This window comes from Ursus maritimus, unplaced genomic scaffold (assembly GCF_017311325.1).
Source record: "Ursus maritimus isolate PB19 unplaced genomic scaffold, ASM1731132v1 scaffold_1, whole genome shotgun sequence".
Classification (NCBI taxonomy): Eukaryota; Metazoa; Chordata; class Mammalia; order Carnivora; family Ursidae; genus Ursus; species Ursus maritimus.
In genome coordinates, this window is record NW_024423343.1 from 45,988,756 (window position 1) to 46,009,418 (window position 20,663).

Here is a 20,663-nt window from a genome sequence, read left to right on the forward strand (position 1 = left end):
TGCTTTTGTCCACCTTCAGTTCCTATGTCAGGCCAACCTTTATTTGGGGTATCACATATCTTATCTTGGAAACTGTATGGGGACACTGTTTTTCAACAGCCCTTACCCCAGGAGTGTGCTCATGACCCAAGTCTGGGCCAGCCAAATTCCTCATCCCTAGAATGAAGGAATAGTGTGAGGAAAAGATTGCAAAGGGTTGGAGTCAGCCATATATGCAGCAACAATCTTGCAAAGACAGTCAAATAGGCCTGCTCGCTGAGTTCCCTAGGATTCCTGCCTTTTAGAATTTAGTTCTTTAGCCTTTCCTGGGATCCTGTGAACTCCTTATATCCTAATACATTTTGTGTAATTATCCAAGATCTGTTCCTGTTGCTCACAACCCAAGGCTCTGACTGATGTGGGTGGAATTTATTCTTGAAAAGTAAACATTTGATTTGAACAAACTTTTATACTTCACAGATTTATCAGACATCATAGCTATAAAGGACCTTAGAGTTCACTGAGCTTAATCTTTTCTTATACACATGAGAAAATATTAAAGCTGAGATCAAGAGACCAGAAGCTTTTTCCAGCATTATACAGTTGGTAAGTGGCAATGTTTAGAATAAAATCAGGACCCAGCAATATCAATTCCAGTTTGACTATGAATTTTTTCAAATTACTTTTGTTTCATTTTTACAATACCTCTAGTTCCTGGAAGTGGAGCTGCTATCCAGTAGCCCAAATGTGGTGCATCATATGTCCAGATTAAGTGATTATTATATGCCTTGACTGTTCCCCGGCCATGATTTACCCAAGCACCTAAAAAGGCAAGTAAAAAACACCAGTTAGTTTATATGTCTTTAATGGGGATAGGAGTTTGCTGATAGTCATGTATAAAATACTTTGCAGGACTCTTTCAAAGATTATGAAAATTCTTGCAATATAGTATCATGAGATAATATATATCATAATACAGTGCACATTGGGGCGCCTGGGTAGCTCAGTCGGTTGAGTGTCCGACTCTTGATTTTGGCTCAGGATATGATCTCAGGGTCATGAGATTCTCTCTTTCCCTCTCCTTCTACCTCTTCCCCCATTCACATGTGTTCTCTCTCTCTAAATAAAGAAGTAAAATCTTTAAAATACATTTAATAGTGCATATTATAATATGTACAATAGAATGATTTGAATGCTTGTTATGACTAAAGGAAATAAAGTCATAAATAAGAAAGTACACATTTAGGAAAATCATGACTCTCCAAATGTTGTTGTGCGTATTGAGATAGGTCTTAAGGATGTGAATAGTGAAATCCAAATTTATCAGGTGGTTATTTGTCACCTGTTCTGGAATGCTGATTAAACACTTTTATGGCCTCATTAATTTTTTTATTAAATGATGTTTTGGTCTTAATATTACTGTTGGCATGGCTCTTTTAAGAACCAAATTTTAAAAATATTTTTTAAAATGCTATCTGCCCTCTGGTGCCTAGGTGGCTGGGTCAGTCAAGCATCCTACTCTTGATCTCAGGGTCGTGGGTTCAAGGCCTGTATTGGGCCAGCATGGAGCCTACTTTAAAAAAAATAAATGCTATCTGATCTAATAAAATGCTATCCATAGAGCAAAGAATTCAGTAAAACCCAGATCTTTTAAAGAGTTCAGCATAACAAAGCTTTTTATAAAATTCAGTGTATATTTGTAATTGGTTTGTTAACTCACTGTAATGATAGATCTATAACATGTAAAACTGTTTTTAATAAGGTAGACAAATGTGATGGAAATGGATGAACTTACTGTTTTGAAATAGTCACATTAAAATTAAACATTATATATCTGATACATGCATTCAAAAATTTTGTTACCTGAAGGTACATTAGAGACAAAGGCCTTTGTCAGGATGAACAGAAATCAGAACTCAACACAGATATTCTTTGAAATGTTTTAAAACAACTCTTTTATTCAACAAATTAGGAAATCCAGGCCCAAATAAGTGACTTGTTCAAAATCACACTGCTGGTAAATGGACTAGACTCCAAGGCTTAGAGCTTTTAATCCAATGATTACAATATGTTGTACTCAGTCTTAGTCCCCAGTCCTGGCACAGAGCTTCTAAAATCTTTGGAGTTTCCTATATGATAAAAGGTGTAAAGAGAGCTGCTTGTTGTTCATAACAAGCCACTTTCAACCACACCTGACTTTATGTTAATGAGGTGATTTTTGGAAAGTCCAATGGGGGGCTGGTTGCCAGGAAAACCCACGTGATTAGATTAGAACTTTCAGCTCCACCCTACACACTCCTCCGGAGAGGGGCGATGGGCTGAAGAATAAGTTCAGTCACCAATGATCAATGACAGTAAATCTTGGCTACATAATGAAGCCTCCATAAAAATCCCTGAACTACAGGGTTTAGAAGGCAGAGTTGGTAAACACATGGAGGTGTTAGGAGGGTGATGCACCCAGAGGAGAGGATATCCTTTTATAAAAACTGATAACGTAGTAAGTAGACTGTTTTCCTGTGAGCTGTTCTAGCAAATAATCGGAGTTGAGGAGATGGTCATGGGAACCTCCAGTTTATAGCTAGTTGGTCAGAAGCATGGATGACAAACTGGACTTGCAACTGGCCTCTGACGTGGGAGCCAGGGGGCAGTCTTGTGGGACTAAATCCTTAACCTGTGGGATCTGATGCTAATTCCAGGTAGACAGTGTCTGAATAGAACAGAATTTTAGGACACCCAGCTGGTGGAGAACTGCTTGGTGTGAGAAAAACAACCCCCCCACACACACATTTGGTGACCAGAAGTGAAGTAGTGAGTGTAGAATTGCATTGAGAGGAGACTTCTTTCCCTTACAACTATCTTTTTTACTTAAATAGTTTCCACTCTTTCTTAAAACCATGTATATATTATTGTTTACTTTTTATAGTGACATTTGTTTGGATTTTTTTTTTCCACCTAACTACCCTTCTAATTACAGTGAAATCTCATTCCAAATCTCCTTTGAAGGTTGATGGCTCCCTATTTTCAATCCACATGATTAGTTTGGGACTCCAACACAGAACCTTAAGCCTAAAAAAAAAAAAGTACAGATTTTTTAAAAATAAATCTGTACATTCTGTTTGCAGACCACAAAGGTTGGTTCTGAGATGGGCACAAAAACTCCATTCTATAATTGCAGTTAATCCAAGAGCTTGTGCAATTGCTACTAGGAAAAAAATCTTTCCTTCCATTTAGACTTTAACCTGGGTAGGTATGAAGTTTGAGCACTTGCCTTCAGATTGGCAGAAGCATGTAAATCTATCCCAGAAAGGTATTAACACAGAGGAAACAGATGAGAGTCCTGTGAAACTGTCTAGGCTCTGTATCCTGACTCACCCAAAACAATTATGGATCATATCCCTTTTTTTGTTTTTTGGCAACTTAAAGACTCCCGTCTTATTTTATAGAAACACAAGAACAAAACCAAGGGAAGCAGAGGAAGCAAGCATGCATCCATTTAGGAGGCTAACCTCACGGACCAAAATTGGTATCTGAGTTTTTTTGTTTTGGGATTTTTTCGAAAATACTCACTCTGTACCTTAATAACACAATGTTATTCTTATGAAATTAACATACATTTCTCAATTGCCTCAACCAACCTTTTAGATACAAGTTCATACTGCCTATCAAAACAAAAGCCTGTAAGAATAGAAATAATTTTTTTTTAATGTATTTCTACTTTTCTATTCAAGATCTTGGGGGATATAAAAAAGGCATCGGAAGGGCGCCTAGCTGGCTCAGTCAGTAGAGCACACAACTCTTTTTTCAGAAAGCCCCATGCGGGACTCAACACTTCACTGACTGAGCCACCCAGGCTCCCAAGCACATGACTCTTGATCTTGGGGTTGTGAGTTTAAGCCCCATGTTGGGCATAGAGCTTTAAAAAAAAGCGTGGGAATGTGAGTAAGTAATGCTATTTTTTAATGTAATATATTGACATCATTTTCCCCACAGTTGTATTATACTAATCAAAGTGGGGCCAATCTAGTCATTTTAAAGTGCTTAAAATAGTAACGTTACTGACTGAATGTTTTCTCTTTAGTAGAGCACTAAAACAAACATTCAGAGGGGAAGTATTAAAAGTATTTTCACGTAGCTCACATACCTATGTTCATATCAAATGTCCAGGCAGGTATGTGATCCCCTGCACGTACATCATTTGTATGCAGAAGGGGGAGAGAAACTTGAATAGAGCCATCCACCTTTAACTCTTTTCCTCCAGAATAGATTTTCACACATACTGCAGCAAGAGGAGTCAATTCAAGACTTTCAAAACCTAAAAAAGATAGTTTATTAAAATATTATAAAATACAGGGTTGTAGTTACATATTAATAAAAGCAGTATGGGCCTAAAATATTTAATTCCTTTGTTCACCTAGCGTTATCCATTTTAATATCAAATAGATACTGGATCCTCATTAAAGAATTTTAAAATATAAATACAGGTTATACTTCTATAACTTGACAAATCAGTATGAGCCTAAAGATCTAATTCTTTCAGAGTCATGTGATTTAAGGTCACTGGGATCTAATTCAGTGTTTTAGAAACCTAAAAACAACAAAAATAATCTCACTAGTGTCCAACCCAAATAAAGGTTCTACCATATCACATCATCAATGCAGATATGGGTCTAAAACTCAGTCTCTCCTGTTCCCAAGAGCATCTGTTTCAAGTACTAGGACCAACAGACTCAGTTATACTCCTTAAAGTTAACTTTGTAAGAAACATTGACTCAAAATGCAAATTTTGATAGGTTTGACAAACATGAAACAAAATTGGCAATATTGTTAGCTGATAAAAGTAATAAGCTTTGATATACATTTCATTAATAGCATAATTGAAAGAATATAAACAGACTAAATATTAGTATTAAAATATTCCTTAGATTTCACAGCTTGAAAAGTAGGGAAAGTGAGATTAGTAGAATCGGTTACAGTGTTTTGCCTTAGGTTTTAAAGTATGATTATACATATAATTTATAACATGCCTTCTTAAATATCAGGAGCTACCTCTACATCTCTATCACTGATACGAAAAGAGTAGAAAATACATTTGTTTTGTTTTTAAATATTAGCAATGCCAACGTAAAATGTACTAGAATATTTATAATGAATAAAGTAATATGGTTAAAGATGTTACAATTTAATATGAATTTTCTACAAATTTGATAATTTTAGATTTCCCAAGGAAATTTACTAATAATTAGAAAGAGTTAACTAAAGTATATTACATATTATTTGCTCTTCATGGATAAATTTGACTCTTCAGCTTAAAATCTAGAGTTTTGTTCATTCATTTAATAAATATTTATAACAGAGCCCCTACTGGCACCAAATACCCATCTCGGTTCCAGAGATACAGTGGATACATGATCTCTCACACTGGCTTGCAATATTTTTTTCACAATCCTCATTTCTATCAAAAATGCTTTTTTCCATTTCTTTGTCCATTGTCAGTTTTTCCCCCCATTCGAATGTAAGTGCGTGGTAGAAGTTACCTTACCAGGGCTTTGAGGAAATTCTGGAAAGGCAATGTAATTGCAGGGTCGTAAAAGCTGCCTCTCTGAGGAGGGGATGTATGAGCTGTGGCCAAATGATAAGGGGCCATCCATGCAAAGACCTCAAAAAGTGAAAAGCCCCCAAATCAGAAGTGATCTTGGTATGTGCAAGAATGAAAGAAGGCTGAAGGGCAGAGAGGTTGAAATAGCAGAAGGCCTGTGAGTCCGTGGGAAGGAATTGTCATTATCACTTCTATACCTGATGTATATCTTCAGTTATCAGAGCAACTATTGGCTTAATGAAAAACTTCCATTAAATATAAGAGAATTAGCCTTTGTAAACTTCCTGAAACACTAATCATAAGATGAGCAAAATAATGCCATACATATTTTATAGACTATTACAGTAGTAAAAATCTAATGTAAGCCCAAGGAAATTATCATGTAATCTGTTAGTAATTATAATTTCTCCTATCAAGCTATTTGGTAAAGCCCGCTGGCTTTCTGAGGTGGCTGCTTTTAACTCTGCCCCCACCCCCCGGGGTCTATGCAGTCAGTGGCCTCACATACTAAATGCATCTGAGGCTGATGAGATCAACCCCACACCATGACTTGGGATAAGGCCAGCCTAAAGAAGGAAAAGAGAATAGTACAGGGAAAAAGACTAAAAGGCAATGAGAAGGAGGCAACTTTAAAAAACACTTTCAAACTCACAGAACTCTAGAACTAAACAGTCCAATACAGTAGCCACCAGCAACATGTGGCAACTTAAATTTAAAGGAAATTAGTGCTTTAGTTCTTCAATGCACTAGTCACACTTCAGGAACTCAACAGGCACATGCCGCTAGTAGCTACCATATTGGATAGAGCAGAACATTCCCATTTGACAGCACTGCTCTAGAACTTTTAAAATGTTAGCAGCATTCTTAGGATAACGGAAACATTAAATGAATAATCTCAAAGCAGGTGGTAGAGGAATGCTGGGAGAGTATACTATGTGTTCTTCTCACTGAGCCTAATGAGTCTCATCCATAAAAACTCTCCAGTGCAACTTTAGCTTCATTTGTGATATGGTATACTGGTACTGTTCTTGTAAATGTTTTTATTTTGAGCATCCTATAACTTACATCTGAAAAATCTGGCAGGTGTCCTAGATTGGCTTCTTCAAGAAGCTGACCTTGAGATAACAATTGGGAAGGAAGTACCCACCACTGAGGGAGTGGAGGAGTATAGAGAAGAAGGAAGAAGGCAAAAAAGGATATATTAAGGAACAGATATGTACTTTTTTTGTACTCCTGTTAGTGGAGAGCTTGCCCTCATGAGGGCCCACCCTGCGTGCTGGACTAGGGAATGCCCTTAGGCCGAGTCGCAGGTGTGTGCAGTAGGAAACAGGCCTGTAACAGAACAGTAAGCGGCATCTTGCTGGAGCATCGCTATAGCAGGTAAGAAAAAAAAACCTAACTGAAACATCTAAATATTTATTACTCTAATTTCTGGCTGTTCTCCAAATGAAATTAACCAAAATTTGACACAGCTGAGGTCATCAAAATTACAGATTGTCTGAGGTGATTTTTAAAAACAGTGGCTCAGTTATATGTTGCAACAAGTAGCTGAAGTGGTGGAACAAATGTGGGTGTACAGAGGAAAGAATTTCAGGGGTTTATTCATGGGTGTATTAAATAAAATGTAAAATTCCATCATCCTCTTACCTTTTAGGTCACGACAGTCCTGTGTACATATAGGCTGTTGAATCTGGGATACAGTTGACCCTTGAGCAACATGGATTTGAACTGAGCAGGCCCACTTATGTGGACAGTTTTTGATACAGCACTATGAATGTATTTTCTCTTATGATTTTCTTAACATTTTCCTTTCTCTAGCTTAATGTAAGAATAGAGTATATAACACATATACAAAATATGTTTTAACGGACTGTTACTGGTAAGGCTTCTGGTCAACAGTAGGCTATTAATAGTTAAGTTTTTGGAGAATCAAAAGTTATACAAGTTTTAACAGTTGGGAGGGACAACCCCTGCATTTTTCAAGGGTCAACAGTATATATTTTTAAAATATTTACTAATAATTTTACTCATAGGGAATATCAAGTATATTTGATAAGAAAAACTTCCAACTGCTTACTCTAATCCATAAACTTTATGTCTATAACAATTATTGATAATTAATTTGATAAGATTGAATAGAAGGTCAAATTATAAAAATATGTATAAACTTCTTTAAATCAAATTTTCATTTTTCAATATATTTAACTTGCAAAGTTATACAACATATTACTATTTCCTATACCTTGTTTACCTCCTTTGGATAGATATGTCCTGCAAAATAAATTTTCCATTAACTTGATATAATGTCTGCAGAATATTCTGGTATAACCTTTCTTTCATTGGATAAAAGAGAATTTCCTATAAATATTTTAATAACTAGCTTTATGTACTATTTCTTATAAATATGATTATGTAAAAATTAGATAATACCTGATTTATTGAGAGTAATTCCAGTTGTATACAGGAAATTGTCCACTTTCAAAAATTGTTGTAGAACTGTAAGATAGCCTGTTACATTGCTAATGTGATGGTTGTTGGGTAGTTTAATTAAGGCTTTTGAAAACTGAACACTTGGTTGAGATTTGGCATCTGGAAAAGGGAAACCTCATTAACAAATAGACAAAACAAATGCATATTAAGCAGAGCATCATTGCTTAGGACACTTTAACATCTCATAATTACTATTTTAAATTCAAAACTGAAATAAATAAGAAATTTTTCTTTCTTTAGGTCACACAATGCACCTTTACCCTAGAAACTGCTTGATTCTTCTGTCCAGAATTTCTTTACCCTTTTTTCACTCCAGGGAACCACATACTGACCATTTTAGTCTATATGGTTCACTTGGGGTTTCATTTCTGTAACAGGAGTAGAGTTAATGATGCATGCCAGAATGGCCCGGAACCAATACAAATGTCAGGCATTCAATTTGTAAATATTATCCTCATGTTAATAATTTTTAATTGACTCTTCTTTAACTTAGGGAATAAGAATACAGAATATTGATACTTCTTTAATTAATGCATTCTTAATAATCCAAGGGTCAATTCTTAAGTCATTAAAACTTATCAAAAACATCAACTATTGCTTTGACTTTAAAGCCACTGATAAAGACAGAAGCAGTCAGTTAAATTATTAGAATTTTAAAAGTCCTGTTACATGACAGTACATAATAATAGAATTTTAAAAGTCCTGTTACATGACAGTACATAATAAAATGTAATAGTTTTCAAAATCAGTGTATAGTTTACATATGAAGCTAGAAAAATAATACCTGGAGAATAAGGGATATAAATAAAAACAACACATTTCTATTATTGTTTAAGTTGTTAAATTTAATCATTAATCGTTTAAATAATCTTATACCTTCTGTCTGATCACTTTACAGATACTGTCTACATCTTACTCTTTTGTGTCTTGAATTTCAGATTAATGGAGGCTGAGACATGAAAACTGAATGTAATACCTGACCCTAAAATGGAGTGGAAAAAAAAATGTGTCAGTGGACAAAAAGGGAATTTGGGTGGTAAGTTATTCTATCAAAATAATTTTGCTGAACTGTGCCATGGCCATTTAATATCCCTTTTCTTAGGAATTGCATGCTTAAGTATTTAGAGGTAAAAGGCCATGATACGTGTAACTTACCTTCAGGTGGTTCAGGGGGGAAAAAAAAGGCATACCCACAGCGTAAATACACATAGTAAAGCAAACGGAATCGTGTTATTTGTCTCATTCTTCCAACTTTTCTGTATCTTGAAATTACTTCTGTATTTGAAGCTATTTCCAAAGTTAAAAACTTTTGCTTTAATTATGTTGAAGCCCCAAATTTCTTAAAATTGAAAACATGTACACTAAGTAAAATGTCTGGCTGGGCTTCTCTAAGGTTTTGTACATTCCTAAAGTTTCTAATTTCTCCTGCTCCCTTTGCCACAAATACACGCAGACCCAACACATTTTCATTGTACAAACCATACACCATTCTGATCAAATCCTAGAAGAAAAAATCTAAACGTTTTATGGACATTGAGAAGTGAGGATGGGCATTTTCTAAGGAAGGATTTAACATCCGCAGAAACATCCATCCCTTCCTCATTAGCCCTGTCAATGGCTCAACTCTTATGGAAATGAGGCAGTAAAAGGAAGTGAGACCTCAAGAGAGCTCTGTGTTCTCCTGGAGATGCCCCAAGACAGTATTTTCCAGACAAATGAGCATTCACTATTGCTTGGTAAAACACAAAGGAGTGGCACATGGATGCGTCCGCGCTAATCCACTTCATATATTCTGGAGGAAATGACAATTTGTAATGGGGTTTGAAGAGGACAGTAAGGAGTAGGAAGGTGTCAAAACCAAAACAAATTGCTGAAGAGGGATTGTTTTTATTAAGGTCCCAGCAGCATAAAATGTAGCCTCTCTCCGCAGTCAGTAGTTCCTATTTATTTGTCATCCGTCTGCGCACAATGCCACGTGCGCCCCTTTGGCCATGCACAGCAAACTCAGCAGCCCACGATTCTGTTAAATGCATTCGATTTCAAGAGTAAGAGATTTTGCTACTTTCCTCGGTAAATGACTCCAAAATGAATCATGCCCGAGTTTAATTTTTTTTCCAAATAATATTTTTAATACTTTAGAAATAAGATAGCTTCTGAAAACGAACTTCCACAATTTCTTTTACCATGACTCTTGTTAGACTCTACTTTGAAGATTTTCTGCTTCTACCAGTCATTCCTATTACGCTTCAGTCCTAAACACTAATTCCTTGATACAAAGCAAACAAGTTGTTGTCAACTAGAGGTTTTGTACAGTACGCAGTAAGAGCGCGACAAAATGCTGGGGTTTCTCCTAAGGACTATTAAGGAAGATGGGGGGAAAGAACTAAGGCTGAAACTGTCTTTCTCATGGTTGGTAAAGTGAAACTGGAGGCCACGGCTTGAATCAGACCTAAAATAAGTCTTCCTGTGTTCTTCCCGATGGGATATGCAAATGGGGTAAATCCCATCTGCTGAGGAAAGACCTTACCCAGTCTCAGGCCTTTCCTGCTCCGGCAGCAGGGTTGATGCCAGAGGCAAGGAGGAAGGTGCCTGCAAATTAGAGAGTCCTAACGTCTTCCCAATTTCACCAACCACTAAAGCCCAGGGAGAGACGGTGTTTGGAAAGAAGTTGAGAATCTCTATGCAACATTTCCAAAAGTCAAATGTTCCTACTCGGGCAGGGGTGGGAGGTGGTGGTGGTGCTAAAAAGGTAAAGAATGATTCCCACTCCACAGAACCCCATACTGTGCTCTGACAGTGAAGTGAGAATCAGTTAAGATCAACTAAGAGCAGCAGTAATCGTCCGTGATCAATTTAGGGTTTTTTTCCAAGTGATAACCAACATTGATTCATTAGTGAAGTACAGTTACATAATTAAAGTGATTATTATCACTAAGTTTTTACTTAGGCGCTGAGAAGTGGTGTACTTACCAGCTAATTTTCCGGTAATTAAAACAGTGTCTTCAAATAGCCATATATTTGCTTGGCTTTGCGGGAACAGTGAAAGTGTAACTGATGAATATACTGTGAAATATAGCACAATTAAAATACTTTATTAAATGTGGGGAAAAACTAGGTAAATAGTCTGTTCCAGCAGTCCCTAAAAAGTGGGGGCGGGCGGAACTGTAATAACAAGGAAAAATAAACGTAAAATATGATGGAGGGGGAGAAAAGAGGATACAATAAAGTGAGAAAAAAGGTCAGGCATCACTATTTTATTTTACTAATCCTATTTCCAGTAGTTTGTACCAAAGTGACTAATGATGTTCTCTAACCCCAGTTATATATGGTCAGGTTAAATGCTTGAATAATCCTGAAGAATCTTCCGCTATTTTCTCTATATAATGGTTACTTGTTATTTTTTTAGATCATTAGAAAGAAATATCTTGGCTCCACAGTGGAAGGTTCTCTGAGCTAGAGACTACATCCACTGCCTGCTCGTTCTCTCAACTTCCTGCATAAGGGTGCCATGCTCTTCCTCACACAGGATGGTTTGCCAGACGCTGAGCTGGCAGAGCAGGAAACAGCTGGACACATAATGGAACAAATGATCACAGGCAGCCACGGGCAGTAATACAGGAGCCAGACCTGCCTACACGAGAAAGGTGCCTTCAGCACCTGGTGGCGTAAGTGCAGATGACCTGAAAGATAACTACATTATTTCCAAATCAGAAGAAGCAGGAACAAAAGACCATTTTATAAGCAAGAACAGATCAAATAAACTTACTAAAAGTGAGATCTCATTTGATAGCTCTCCTCTATCCAGTGTAAGTATTTGAAATTAATAGAAATAATATAATATCCCTAAATCACTTAGGACAGGATAAAAACAGATTTGCATGGGAATACGTTTCATGTTTTAAGATATTTCAAAGAGCTGTAAAGGAAATAGAGAATAAAACACAAAAAGATATGAATGGATATAAAATGAAATATACCTTTTTCCTACACTAGGAAAAGTAGACTACCAGACTAAAGTGGAATTTCAGTTCAGAATACCTTAACAGACTAATTAATGGCTTTATTAGATTGGGGAGAAAGTGTTGGGGTAGCAGCTTAGACCTTGAGATGGTAATAATTAGGGCACTTTCCCATATTTGGTTACTCTCTCAGTCACAGGTAGCTTAAAACCAGGACAGCCCTGACAGCTTAAGGTTATAAAACCTGAGGAGAATCTTCTGAACTTCACTAAAACTTATATGTACATTTCCTTTCACTGACAACATGCTTCTCATTATAAAAGGGATGAATATCCACTCTGGAAAAGTGGAGAAATAAAAGAAGAACAAGAAAGTGATGGTCATTGCAATCCTACCACAAAGACAATAACTATTAATATGTCAGTACACTCTTCCTGGACTTTTTCCTGTGATTTTTTTAAATAGTATAATATATACAGAATATTTTTACCCTGCTTTTTCATTTAAGGTAATATCATAAGCATTTCTGTCCCTCAATAGAAACTTTTCCTGGCATTTTCAAGGCTACATATTTCATTTCTTGAAGTATCAAGACTTACTGAACCACTGTACTAACAGATACTTAGATTGTTTTCATTTTCACTATTATTGCAAAAAATATTTGAATCAACATCCTTGTATATGAATATCTGTCAACTTCAGTTATTTGTCTATTTTTAGGACAGATTCCTAGCAGTGGAATACTGGTCAAAGGTTATGAAGATTTTGAAGACTTCTAACACACATATTTCAAAATTGTTACCCAGATCATTTCAGGGACTTGTACTCCCACCAGCCACGGTCGAGAGTGCTCAGCATACCTCACTTTGTCAACACTGACTATGCACTTTAAAAACTTTTCTAAGGTGAAGAATTTAAAAAATGTGTATGTCTTTGGTGTACAAATCAGACTATTAAGAAGATAAAACATTTTGTCACATTTAGTGACAAATCATTAGTTTTTGTTTTGAAAATTGCTAGGTCATAATTTTGTCCATTTACCTTATTTAGGCAGGGCCTTGGTGTTTTCTTACTAATTTGTATGAATTATTTGCATATTAAGAATATTCCTCCTGGGGCACCTGGGTGGTTCAGTCGGTTAAGCATCCAACTCTTGGTTTTAGCTCAGGTCATGATCTCAGGGTCGTGAGATCGAGCCCCGCGTTAGGCTCTGTGCTCAGTGCAGTCTGCTTGAGATTCTCTGCCTCTCCCTCTCCCCCTCCTTGTGTGCTCTCTCACTCGCTCGCTCTCAAATCTTTAAAAAATATATTACTTCTTATTGTCTCATGTTTTTCCTTAGGCCTATTTCTTGAAATATAATTGACATATAGTTTATTAGCTTCAGGTTATAACATGATTCAATATTTGTATATATTGCAAAATGATCACCACATAAGTCTAGTTAATATCCACCACCGTACATAGTTACATTTTTCCCTGTGATAAGAACTTTTAAGATCTCCTCTCTTAGCAGCTTTCAAATATGCAATACCGTATTATTAACTATAGTCACCATATGGTATATTTTTTTTAAATAGTGAAATCTACTTTTTATGACCTCTTTCATTACTTTTAAGTTTAAGCAGACTATCCTAATAAAAAAATTAGATAGTTTTTTAAATTTTCTTGTATTTAATAGGATTTGATTTTCCACATTTGAACTCTATGAGCAATGTATCTGTAATATGAATCCAAATTCATTTACGCCAGATAGTTAACCAACACATCCGAACACTGCTTATGAATACTCAGCCTTTTCTCGCTGATTCATAATGCTGCCTTAGCATAGATTACAGTTTCTTATACATGCTAGTATCTGATTTGTACCAGGGTATCACACAGTTTTAATTGAGGAGCTATACAATATTTTGGTTACTTAAAATGGCAAATTGCCTTTTCATACCTGGAAAGTGATTTCCAGGTATTTTTACATTTATTCTCTGAGGATTATTCTGCCAGGTTATTTTTAATGGATTAAATCTATAAATTAGAAGAATTGAAATCTTCACAATATTCAGGCTTTCTAAAGAAATATAATGTTTTGCCATTTATCCAGGGTTTTAGTTTTTAGGTTTTTTTAAGGTCTATAAGTAACATTTGGTAGTTTTATTTCCCCCAACACATGGTTAGTTCACACTTTTTTTTTTTTTTTTTTTAGGTTTCCCTGCATATTTTGCTTGTCCTTGTTGTTCTGAGAGGGATTTCATTATTTTCTGTAACCACTGGCTACTTCTGTTTTACAAGAATATGTATTGATTTGTACCAACACTTATTCCACACTCAGTAATTCTGCCAAATTCCATTAATTTTGAGCATTTTAAGATTCATGCTTTGTAATTTTCCAGGGATATGATAACTGGAAATAGTAAATGTTTTGATTCTTTCTAATAGCTATTCCCCTTTTTTGGTCTGTTGATACATTTTTGCTCTGATAAGAACTTCTATAATGTAAAATAATATGGACATCTGTGTTCAGTTTCTTACTTTAATAGGATCACCTCTAATATTTTATAGTTAGTATGATTTTAAGATATTTACCATGTTAAGGAGATCTTTGTGGTCCTCGTTTTTATGGAGCTTGTTCTTAGTTAGGCACAGATGGTGAGCTTATAAAATGCATTTCAGACAGTCGTCAATGTTATCTGGTAGTTCTAATATGTTCTAATAAAATATGTAAAATTAATAGAGTGACACATTTGACATCCTTATAATCCTGCAAAGAAGAAAAACCCTACTTGGTCTTAAGTGACATTTAAATAATGGTGAAATTCTTTTTTACTGTTCTGCTTAGGATCTTTGTATTTAGAGTTATAAGTAAGGTTGGTCTATAGAGGAGTACTTGCATGAGAGAGCGCACATAGGACAGCAGGTAACTTTGCATCATTTTGCTAGGTCTCAGAATCAAGGCTGCACTGGTTTTATAAAATGATTCGGAGTACCTTTTTTAAATAGCCTTTGAATCAAGCTATTTTTACCCAGAACGTTTTATCCACGGCTATTAGTCTATCTCATCTAAAATCAACAGTCATTTATAGTATCACAAAATTGTTTATTAGGCTTTAAAAGATTATTGCCATCAAATTTGATATAGAACATTTTTATGATTTTTAAGATTTTATATATTTTTTCATTTTCTCCTTTTACTTGCCTATTTAGATTAGCCAGATGCTGGTGTAATTTTATTTCAAAGAACTAGCATTTTGTCAATTATCTCTTCTTTGTTTTCTAATTAACATTCATCTACTTTCATCTTTATTTCCTTTTTCCCATCTTACTTTTGGTTTCTTTCATGATTCTTCTAATTTTTATTTAGTGAATAATTGTGCTTTATTTCTGTCTTTTAAAAAAAAAAAACCTAAAGCATGTAAGACCATGAATTCACCTCGGACATACCCCATTCAGATTTTTGAGTCATGATTTCATTAAATCTCATTCACATGAATCTTAGTTTATCTAATTAATTTTTCATTTTCTTTCTCATTCTAAACTTGAACAGTGGTTCAAGAATTCAAATGTTTAATGCAAAACCAAAGGAAGTATCTAAATTCTAATAAGAACCACCACAATTTAAAAAAAAAGACAAAGACTGACTACCTCATGTATCACACTTGTAATCAGGCAGACTTGCATTCTAGTATCTGGTAGGGCCTGTCCTTCCCAATATCCAGTCACAGTAAGTCCTATCATTATTTTTTTTCCTCAGATTTATTGAGATGTAACTGACATGACAGTGTAAGCTTAAGGTATGCGTGATGATTTGATATGTGTATATATTGTGAAATGATTACAGTAACTACCGACTGGTTCCTCAGTATGCCTCTGGTACTCACCTTCTTTTCATCCCCTCTCTTGCATCAGGCTGCTGTTACCACCACCAGGAACACAACCACAGCTTTTTAGCGAGGCTCCCTGAATCTATTTTAGCCCTGCTTTTGGCCTAAACGTCATACACTGTTAAGTAAACTCAGTTTCCAAACAACTTACAGTTATTGTACTCAAGAATCTGTAATAACTGCCTTATTATTCAGCACATAAATCTAAACTTTTTGTCTCCTCTTTTGAGAGCATCCTTTCCTCATCTGGCCGCCCTGCTTCGGGCTGACCCTCTGGGCAGGCCAAGCCCCCTCCGCCACCTGTAGACAAGCTTTGTACCTGAGCAGAGCCCAAGAGCTCAGGATTCCTTCAAACCTCTGTAGGAAAAATAAATAAATAAAAACATGTTTTCTCAAACTGGCGCTCCTTCTAACCTCTCTGTATTGACTTCACATAGGTTTTCTCATTTTCAGTTTACCAGAACAAAAGAAGAAAAAAACAAACAAAAATCATTTACATTTAGTAAAGGCAAAACACTGTAAGTGCTTACTTGGCATTTTTCCAGTCTTCCAAGGCAGAGGTGTCAGCACGTAGCCATCCTTGTGAGCAATAATGGTTAAGCTGAGCCCCAGTTTATAGGGTACTTTTATCAACACTGCTCCATTGTTTTTAGTTACTGTGGAGTTTGTTTTCGTGTAGTTTACAAACACTTCTACAACTGCTTGACTCAGGTACTGGCGACTGATGATGTCATTCACCTGCACTTTCAGCATAAATACAGACACTGGAGGAGAAAAAAAGCCAGAAATGGCAGCATGTTAGATCCTAGAATGCATGTCACTGTACCTTAAAATGTCATTCAAGACATCTGAATAACAGTACAAAACTGCCGATAAAATCTGGAAATATATCATGTATGGATGGGTTGATAGAAAGAGGTACAAAAACATTCCAACAAGTTCATTATTCTTTCTAAAACTGAATACATTTGAATTTACTATTAAGACAGTATTATTCTAATTTTTTCTGCCAATAGAGAAGGGAAAAAGAAGCAGTGAATAAGGGGAAGACAGGTTCTCTCTTCAGAAAAACACATTTTTACTTGGCCTAATTCTAATGCTATCAATTAACTACTTCAAAATATAGTCAAAAGTCCTAGAATAAAATGCAATCTCGCCAAACCTAGTGCATGGCTACTCCTTTATTTTGTTCTGTCTGGAAAGCAAGGGATGTGTTTCAGATTACAAAATATCAAACAATATCCTTAAAATATCAAAGAATTATCTGTTAAATATATAACAAAGCATAGTAAGATAATAAATTGAGGAAAATCAAAAAATACCTCAAGAGGGGTATAACAATAATTTGGTAGCCGATATTGCAGCTCAATTGGTGTTGATTAGGATTTTTTACCTGACATGCTGTTCTTGCTAAAAATTTTGAGTAAAACAGGTTTTTATAAATGTATACCACAAAATAAGTCCTCATGAGGTGTTTTTTAAAGATATATTTACTTATTTTAGAGAGCATGTGCATGGCGGGGGGGAAGAGCAGAGAGAGAGAGAGAATCTCAAGCTCAGTGAGGAGCGGGGAGCCCGATGCGGGGCTCCATCTCGGGGCGCTGAGATCATGACCTGAGTGGAAACCAAGAGTCAGACACTTAACTGACTGTATTCTAACTTTATTAATATAAACTAGATTTTAAATTGCTTTTGGACCATAACAAAGACATTTTAAATACAAATAGAACTACAGCAATAATCACCCAGTCCTAGGAAAGATCTATCTAGCAATCTAGAAGAGGGCTCTGATCCCTTCAAGAATCTAAAATTGAAGTCAGATGTTATCCAAACACCATACTATATATATTCACCATTCTATATATGCATTTTTTAGTATATTTCCTCTCATGTATAATAATATATATAACAATTATAACCACAAGAACTAAAATATGTTGAGGATTAATGAGCCAGGCATTGTGTTAATTTTTAAGTGCATCATTCCATTTACTCTTCAAAACCCTCATTACAGAAATGTTACTGTCCTCTTCGGTGTTTAAATTGGTAACTGTGTGTTAAAGAGGTTTGTTAATCAGCCGTGGCCAGCCCACAGCAGATGGAGGAAACAGGACACGAACTTGGGACCTTGTGCTCTTAAGCCACTGCACTGCAGCTGCCTGATGAAACACTTACACAACTCTAGCCAGAGTGTAGACTGCAGAGATGGGAAGAATGAACTGGGAAAAGAAAAGGGAGGATTATATCCTGGACAGTCATACCTTAAAATGAGGTTCCATTAGTCTGTCTAAAAAACTGTTAATTTCCAGGACAACGATCTCATATATATTCATAGAGAGAGAGAGAGAGAGAGAGAGAGAGAGAGAGAGAATAGATAACAAGGCACCACTTCCCATCATTTTGTAAGTTCATCCCATTACTCTAAAGTAAAAAAAAAAAAAAAATCATGTTTGTAACATTTAAAATCAAAATACGAAGAAGGGCTGGGGATAAACATATTCCTAATGCCAAGCCTCACATGTATATTATCATAAAAATCTCAGTATACCTTCGTAACATATGTGATATCAAGTCCACTTTACCAGTGAAAAAATGGGGATTCAGACAGGTAATGGGGACTGTCCCCAAGGCTCACTTATATTAAGAGGCCTTGTCAGCCTTCAGTGTCCCCATGAATGACTCTAAAGCCATCGTTAACACCATATAACAGGGAGTCTTGGGGTCATACTACTAAAATTAATTCAAGGAATATAGTGTTGCAATTTCTGAGAAATGCTTATATAACATCAATTAAAAAGAAAAAAAAGAGTGTTCCCCGGCACACACACACACGCTAAACTATGTCCTCAAACTCAAGTGGGAAATAAAACTGGGGTAAAAAAATAAAAGGTTGTAATATATGTGACATGATGGCCACCTAAACCAAACATCCTTGCATAGGTCCGCCTAGTACAAGCAGCTGTCCCATTCAAAATCAGTCCCCCAGCCTCTAGCTCCTAACCCCCTCGATGAAATTTACTGAGCCACTGGCACAAAGCACCTAACTAATGGGGGCCAGAAAGATTGTCAGGACCTCGAAGCGTGGCTGAAGATACACAGAGGCTAATGGTTGCTGGCACTGAAACATCATAGAAAGTCTATGAGTGCCTACCCACTGTGCCTCCCCAAGTCTCCCTGCCCCTTCTCCTTCTGAAGGCTCGTCCTCCAGCCCTTCCTGCTGATCTGTGAGCTGTACCATAATCCTTCCCCAAAGGCCCCTTATTCCTTATAGCCAGAATTAGACATGGTTGCTTGCTTCCAAAGCTGTAAGCACAGGATGTGTTATTTAATGGGCTACTCTAACTTTTGAAAGAGAAGGTGAAGGCGGGGCACCTGGTGGCTCAGTCATTAAGTGTCTGCCTTCGGCTCGGGGCCTGATCCCAGGGTCCTGGGATCGAGCCCTGTATCGGGCTCCCTGCTCCACTGGGAGCCTGCTTCTTCCTCTCCCACTCCCCCTGCTTGTGTTCCCTCTCTCACTGGCTGTCTCTCTGTCAAATAAATAAATAAAATCTTAAAAAAAAAAAAAAGGTGAAGGAAGGAAGGATAATGTACCAAAAATAGGATAAAGCATATGAGAAGGAGACTGCAGGTAATTAAAAGGCCATTAAGATTCTCTCATAAAATTTGATAATGGGTCTTATTCCAACCAAACGTACTTACAACGGCTCCCTCGACCACCTATTTAGGAATGGGAATTTTGACTGATTTATTTTCTCCAAAGATTAATTTCAGAAATTCTCAGAGCCTTTCATTTATAGACAAATTGCAATGTGTAGTAAGATCTTGAGCTAAATTCATTAAAAAAAAATTCTGTGTATTCCATCTGTTTCATCCTGTAAAAATATGGTTGCCAAAATAAGACACACTAAAGCCTCCTGACATTCTGAAGCTGGGTTTGATTAATAAATGTTTTCTAAAACACTTTCTAACCCAGAATGGAGGATTTTACCTCTCCACACATAATTGTTATGTTAAAGACTAAATTTGATGAGAAAATGAATATCAAATTCAGGGGGAAAAAATGACTTGCAAAGGTCAAACCTTGGCTATGTGCCTTAGCTCTCGTTGCCTCAGGACAGGATGTAACCCGGCCAGCAGAGCCCTCCCTAGCTCAAGCTGGAAAAAACTAATGATGTTTGTGACACGCACACATACACCAAGCCCAGTGCTAGAAACTTCATACGTTGTCCAATTTCATCCTATAATTCAAACCTGCAAGACCTTCCCCCTGATCTAAGGCAAGGAAACTAAGGATAAAATTGCACAAATTAAGAAGGGTAGAGACAGGATTCACAGAGGTTCATCTGACTCCAAGCCCCATGCATTCTACTCCCCACATCTCTCACTGAAAAACCTTAGATTGGGTTTTCAGCATATTCCGTAGCTTCCTTATTTCCTTCCAGCCAGTGCAGAGAAGGAAGTGCTTGATTTGCTTACCCTTTGAACCTCTCACCCCAGCCCTCCGCCTGGCTTGTCACCCCAGCATAAGCAACAGCAAAACCAGCATTGAAAAAAAAAAAAAAAGTCTCAGCTGGAGGCCTGCTCACTGCAATTAAAGAAGCATGAACAATTCTTTTTCCTCCAAATAAAAGGAAAAGTTGTAAAGAATTGCTTGCTTGTGACTTAAATAGGACCCTTCTGACTTCCCTGATGTCAACAGCTCATCAGGCCAACAGGCCTGGCAACTAGAAGTTCCATATATATATATATATGGAACAATCCCCCTTA

General features: G+C 36.5%; 1 protein-coding gene across 1 annotated transcript in view; it reads right to left on the reverse strand.

Annotated features, from left to right (window-relative positions):
- The window catches only part of FAM171B (family with sequence similarity 171 member B), a 61,662-nt gene that overhangs the window by 8,783 nt on the left and 32,216 nt on the right, over nucleotides 1-20,663 (reverse strand). Inside the window, exons 2-6 of the mRNA XM_040643089.1 lie at nucleotides 16,427-16,660; nucleotides 11,036-11,128; nucleotides 8,006-8,164; nucleotides 4,121-4,291; nucleotides 685-801 (exon numbers count right to left, since the gene is read on the reverse strand). Coding sequence (XP_040499023.1) covers nucleotides 685-801; nucleotides 4,121-4,291; nucleotides 8,006-8,164; nucleotides 11,036-11,128; nucleotides 16,427-16,660 — 774 coding nt within the window. The remainder of the gene's footprint in view (nucleotides 1-684; nucleotides 802-4,120; nucleotides 4,292-8,005; nucleotides 8,165-11,035; nucleotides 11,129-16,426; nucleotides 16,661-20,663) is intronic.